Raw genomic sequence first — 6,039 nt, 5'->3', positions numbered from 1 at the left:
CTAAACAGTTATTTTATTTTATTTCCTGTTCTTTAATTGAGGTTTTTTCCCCTGACCCAACCAGTGCCCCACAATTTATTAAAGTATGTTTATGAATACGGATCCAGATGTATATAAACAACATTAAGCTTACCATGTTGCTACAAATAAAGAGTTGGCCTTCACTATTCACTTTATATGTCCTCTGTGGTACAAAGAATTCAAACAAGCATCTAATTAGTGAACATCCTAACACAAGGTGAACAGCTATATAACAGTTATGTTGGTGGTGCAGGTGGGGTTGCAGCAGAAGAAAAATATTTATACCTCCCTACTGCTCTATTAAATCAGTATTAGTATAAATACTAAAGTCCAAACAAAATTGTTAACAACTATGATAAATTACTCTCCTACTTTTATTTTTCATTGCATTTCCCCCACGTTTTGTTCAGACAGAAATGTTTTAAAAACTATTACAGTGACACAGATTCCACATACTAGATGATAACTATGTTACCTATATCGACTTTGTTGAGATCACATAGGGCAAAAAGTATGTAATTTTGTGTCGACTGCTATTTTGCCTATTATTGAATACTCTCCAAGAGGGGTGAAAGGATATGAAATAATCTAACAATGTCATAACATGTTATAATATAAAGCAAAAGTGATGACATCATATTAATTACATCACATACTTCGGAAGCTTCCACCCCTTTTGAAGAGTCTTCCATAAAAAAGTAAAATGGCAGAAGTTTAGATGGGGTGTGGCAGCCGTACACCTTTAGATGTAACCAGTGCTTAGCATGGGGAAGTTTAGATGGGGTGTGGCAGCCGTACACAGTACTTTCCTCCCCAAAATATCACTGCTGTGTAGAGAGCCTGTTCTCATTAGCCGAGTCTATATACACGACCAGGCTTTCTGCCAGAAAATAATTGGAGGGTACATAAACAAAACAGATCATAAGTGCCCTTACTAGTGTTATGGCTTTGAAATCTTTCAAAACTGGACACTGCATTTCATGTGCCATATAACCAGAAATATTCGTGGGATTTTATTTTGGTGGGTTTTGAGGTTAAGTGGGCAGCCTCAAAAATATAAAACCTTGAAAATATCTTAAAATATCAACAAATTCTATTAAAAAAAAAAATCATTGTGATCATCATAACAAACTGTGGGGAAGTGCATTATTATGTAAAAGTTCCCTTGCTGTAATTTGAATGGAGCAGCCTATGTGGTATTAGTAGGTTTGTTATATTTTTGGTTTTCTTTCCTTTTCCAGACCATCAACAAGTAGCAATAATTATGTTAGAGGCTAAAAACACTGCAGTTAAATATCCCTTACAGGTTAACAATTCCAAAGATCACATAAGCTAAACCCTCTCAACATATTTCTAATAGCTGTGATAAGTGACTCACTATTTCTGGGAACTTGTGGATGATGTACGGCTTGTAACCAGAGCCCCCTGGCAGCGACTTGAGCCCGACGACGAGAGCGTATTCGAACAGCTGTGGGTAGATCTTGGACATGAACTCATACCTCTTCTTGATGCTCTGGTACTGGAAGTAAACATAGACAAAGTCTATTACTAGGTCACAGTCCAGTGCTTTAACGTGTACATTCATTTTAATTTCAATGTATTCAAGCACGCTGTCCTGGGCACACACCTCAGCTATCTAGACTGTGTTCAAAACAGTTGTTAGTGGTTAGTGAGAGAGAAGAGGCTATAGTGGTCTTACACCTACCTACTGAGTCATATAAACTCGCTCTAGGTAGGAGCCGGTGCCGGGCTGTGAACCCTGTACAGGCGCAGATTTAGTGGGGGGCCCAAGGGGCCCGGGCCCCCCCCCCCCCATTTTTGGGGTCAAGTTTTTTTTTTTTTTTTTTTTAACTATAGCATACACTAGAGTGGAATTACACAAAAATGCACTTATTTCCTATACTAGTACACCAGTTGCAGAAAGAAAGAAATGTTTTGTTTAACAATATACTCAACATATTTTATTTACGTTTATATAGCATCAGAAATATGGTTAAGGACCACAAAACAATGAGAAAGGAAACTCGCTGCCGCAACTCCAGGGGCTACTCTTTCAGATTAGCAGCAAGACATTACATACCATGGCTGTTGATACACATTAGCCCAGTTGTTCAAAGCAATGTATATTACTGAAACAACTGTTTCGATATTTCTTCCCATTTACCAGCAGCCGCAGTCAACAGAAAACCAGCCTAATATGGGAAGGAGAGATGACCACTTTAATTTTTAAAAAAAGAAGAGACCAGAGTTTATGAAATTTTGAAGATAACAAAAACAGTATGACAATACCAAAAACATACGTTAATATAGCTATTTTGTTACTCAGATGCGAGGAAATCGCGTTTCAGGCCACTTAAATTTCAAAATTCCGCGGAGGAGCATGCCCCCGGACCCCCCTAGGAACGAAGCACTCTCGGGCACCCCCTATTTAAAAATCCTGGATCCGCGCCTGCTGTACCTACCAGCCTTATATCCGATGGCCTAACCATGACGCCACTGAGGCTGTGTACATTCAGAATAATGTATGTCTGTCTTGAGCCTAGTTTCTGTTCACTACCGAGACAGGAAAGAAAAGTCTATTACACTGATCTGGAACCTCAAGGACGAGACTTTCTAATACACCTGTACAGTGTGGCAAACAATGGCCAAACACATAGCAAAATTCACCTGCTATTAATTTTTAAAAATTAAAACATTTAACTCTTTTAATAGCTAGATGACACAATTCAAAAACAAGAATGACATCGTTGTTCAAACATAACATCAGTCTTAATAATTTTCAGTCTTAATCATTTTCAGTATGTTATCACAGCTGCAAATCGGGAAATTGCATGAAATACATTACTAGTCAAGGGAGTTACTTTTTTTTTTAGCCAAAACATTTAATATAACATTTTCAATTTTATTTGTTTTATTGAAATAGCCTTTATTGGAAATAAAAACTCATGTAATGTCATCCTCTGATATTTGACTAAAACTGTAAAAAACAAACTCTGTTACAAGAGTCTGAAACATCAAGGTGAAGACTTTCTAATATAGCTGTATAGTGAACAATGGCTACACAAATGGCAAAAATCACCTGTTATTAATGGGGGGGTGGGGATTAAAACATTTAATTCTCTTAATAGCTAGATTAAACAAATTACCCTTCCCTTAAAAAAAAAGGTACCACTTTTGACAATGAGCAGATAACAAAAATCACCTGCTATGAACATACAAATGTAACACTTTTAGCAGCAAGCAGGTGATACAACTGGCTACTAATATGAAAATATTGTTTTTGTCACACAGCCATTGGAAGTTTACATTTTAAGTCTCCACAGATGGATGGATGGATGCACAAACAGACAGATGGATGGGCAAATCGATGGATGGATAATTTAATGGATGGATGGATGGACAATTGTATGGATGGACAATTGGATGGATAGATGGATGGATCGATGGATGAATAAATGGATGGATGAATAAATGGATGAATGGATTGATGGATGGAGGAATCATTGGATGGATGGATGGATGGAGGGATGGAGGAATGGATGGATAATTGGATGGATGGATGGATGGATGGATATATGGATGGATAATTGGATGGTTGGATGAATGGATGGATGGATGGATGATTGGATAAATGATTGGATGAATGATTGGATGGATGGATTAACGAATAGATGGAGAGATGGAATGACGGACTGATGGATGGATGGACAGATGTAGCGAGTACTTACTGTTTTTTGCTTGACACTGCTAATATACTCCACACGTTTTTTGATCTCCTGTTTGTCAATAGACCCATCAGAGTCCACTGAAATATTCAATAATCATGATTTTAATACAATAATAAAACTGGGGTGGTTTGTGAAGCAAGCGGAGTGCATCAGAGAATATTTAACATGAGATCACTATTCCAACACAAATAAATTATGTTTTTCCACATATACAACTTAATAAAAAAAAATTTAATCTTAATAATTTAGCTACAAAAAACATGTACACAGAAGGTGAGACTGTTTCTCATTAACAATGTCTTTTTAAGTATCATAGCAGACAACAGCTCACCCTGTCAGTGGACAAATTAGCTAATTTCGCCTGGCGAATTTCACTAATTAAATAATGTTTAAATACAGGTACTCAAAATATCTCCAAAAGGAGCTAAAACCTAATGTGTTCTACAGTGAGCCCTAGGCCTGACAAAATCAGTTTGGCAAGCTAATTATGGTATTACTAAACAGATATGTTAACGTACAAACCTGATATCGTGTCTCCGTCAGCACATTTTTCATCTACATCCAGTTCCTGGTCATGTCGAACATATTTCTGAATAGCTGCAAATGCATCATTCAACCTTTGTTTAACCTAAAAATAGAATATAAGAAAATCTGTAACAAAATTTTTATTACTTTCAATAAAATAATGTTATCATTACATCTGAAAACACAAGTTTGGAATTATTAACACACAGTTTTGGAAAATTAATTTAAATTTTAATTCTGCATTTTTTTCTTATTTATATTCAACAAAGCTTAGAAGAATTCTCCAGGGCTTAAACTTAACAGCACAAACGGCAATATGAATTCCAACGGTCAGGGCCATTATTGATAATTTTTGCTTTTTAAGCTATGTATACTTGCTGCAAGTTACTGGTTAATTAGATGTTGAAGGTGTAATGCTGTGCTGAAATACAGATCTTGAGAAGCCAGATCTGTCTGAAGGGAAACAACTCTGCAGCTATTAAAGGGGAAATAACTATGTACTTATTAAAGGGAAACAACTCTGTATTTGTTGGATAAACCTACCTGATTCATCTTCCTCTTGTTCACTTTTGTCGGGTCTTGTTCCTGTACAGGGATTGATCTGTCCTGCCCATCAGATATTATTCGTTTGCGAAATACTCCAATTCTGGATTTTGCACCACTGTCAGCAGCCGAAGACTTAAAAACCAACATTAATATAGCTTAATGTATTCAATTTTGTATGTGAATGTTTAAATATATATATATACACACACACACATATTCTATGGATCACTGATCTAAAATAAAAGTATTATTATTTATTATTATTATCATTATCATTATTATTATATTATCATTATTATTATTATTATTATTACAAAGTACGGAACGTCTTTAAATAAAGATTAGTAGTAATAATGGTAAACTTGCATGTGATACTTGTGATGTCACAAACCTGTTTGGTCACCCTATAAAGATTTCCCAGTAAAATAATAAATGTAGTACAAGTAAATGAAAATATTTGATTGGAATTTATTGTGGACCTACTGTTAATAGCAAAATCTTTTTATATAAGAACAAAAATTAATTTGGACATTTTATAACTTTGAGACAGCCCCTTTAAAATAATGTTAATGTTATTTATTTCATAACAAAATTACATTTGTGTGACAATGTCCAGGAGTATCTTTATTTTAATGCAAACATATAGTACATAAAATGTCAATTACAAAATCTGTAGCATCTTGTACATGTATACCTATCATAAAGAAATTCACACTTCAGTTAAGATCCCTGTATTTTGTACACCAAATGCAAACCCTGCCTGTGGCAATCCCATTGAGATTGCAGTGGAGTTTATATTGGACTTTTTTTCAAGATGTATATTTTCCTTATTGTTAAAAATAAAATATACCTTGTGAAGCAAAGACAGAGTAAACGTAAATATTAAAACAGTAATTGCACCGTTATTACTAAGTATCTGAATCTCAGCACCATTGGACATGATAAAAAATATATGTAAATTACCAGCATTAAGAGAGTTCCAACTAGGTCATTAAGGTTACATGTGTATACATTGTTGAACAGTGGCTTAGTTATGGTGCAGTACAGGTGTTTCATTTACTACCCTTTTACTGGTGCCAAGTGGCCTAATCCAAAAAACAAAACAAAAAAACTATAATGATTTACTTACTACCCTTTTACTGGTGCCAAGTGGCCTAATCCAAAAAACAAAACAAAAAAACTATACTGATTTACTTACTACCCTTTTACTTGTGCCAAG

The 6,039-nt window shown here is 35.1% G+C and overlaps 1 protein-coding gene across 2 annotated transcripts in view; it reads right to left on the bottom strand.

Moving 5' to 3' along the window:
* LOC121382310 overlaps positions 1–6,039 on the bottom strand; it is a 41,923-nt gene that overhangs the window by 25,693 nt on the left and 10,191 nt on the right. Inside the window, exons 3-7 of one of the 2 annotated variants that reach the window (XM_041511888.1) lie at positions 4,818–4,952; positions 4,272–4,377; positions 3,750–3,826; positions 1,400–1,540; positions 134–184 (exon numbers count right to left, since the gene is read on the bottom strand). In XM_041511888.1, the coding sequence (XP_041367822.1) occupies positions 134–184; positions 1,400–1,540; positions 3,750–3,826; positions 4,272–4,377; positions 4,818–4,952 (510 nt within the window). The remainder of the gene's footprint in view (positions 1–133; positions 185–1,399; positions 1,541–3,749; positions 3,827–4,271; positions 4,378–4,817; positions 4,953–6,039) is intronic. The other variant, XM_041511889.1, reaches the window with a different exon arrangement.

The sequence above is a fragment of the Gigantopelta aegis genome, chromosome 9 (assembly GCF_016097555.1).
Source record: "Gigantopelta aegis isolate Gae_Host chromosome 9, Gae_host_genome, whole genome shotgun sequence".
Lineage (NCBI taxonomy): Eukaryota > Metazoa > Mollusca > Gastropoda > Neomphalida > Peltospiridae > Gigantopelta > Gigantopelta aegis.
This window is presented reverse-complemented; position numbering and strand designations above follow the sequence as displayed.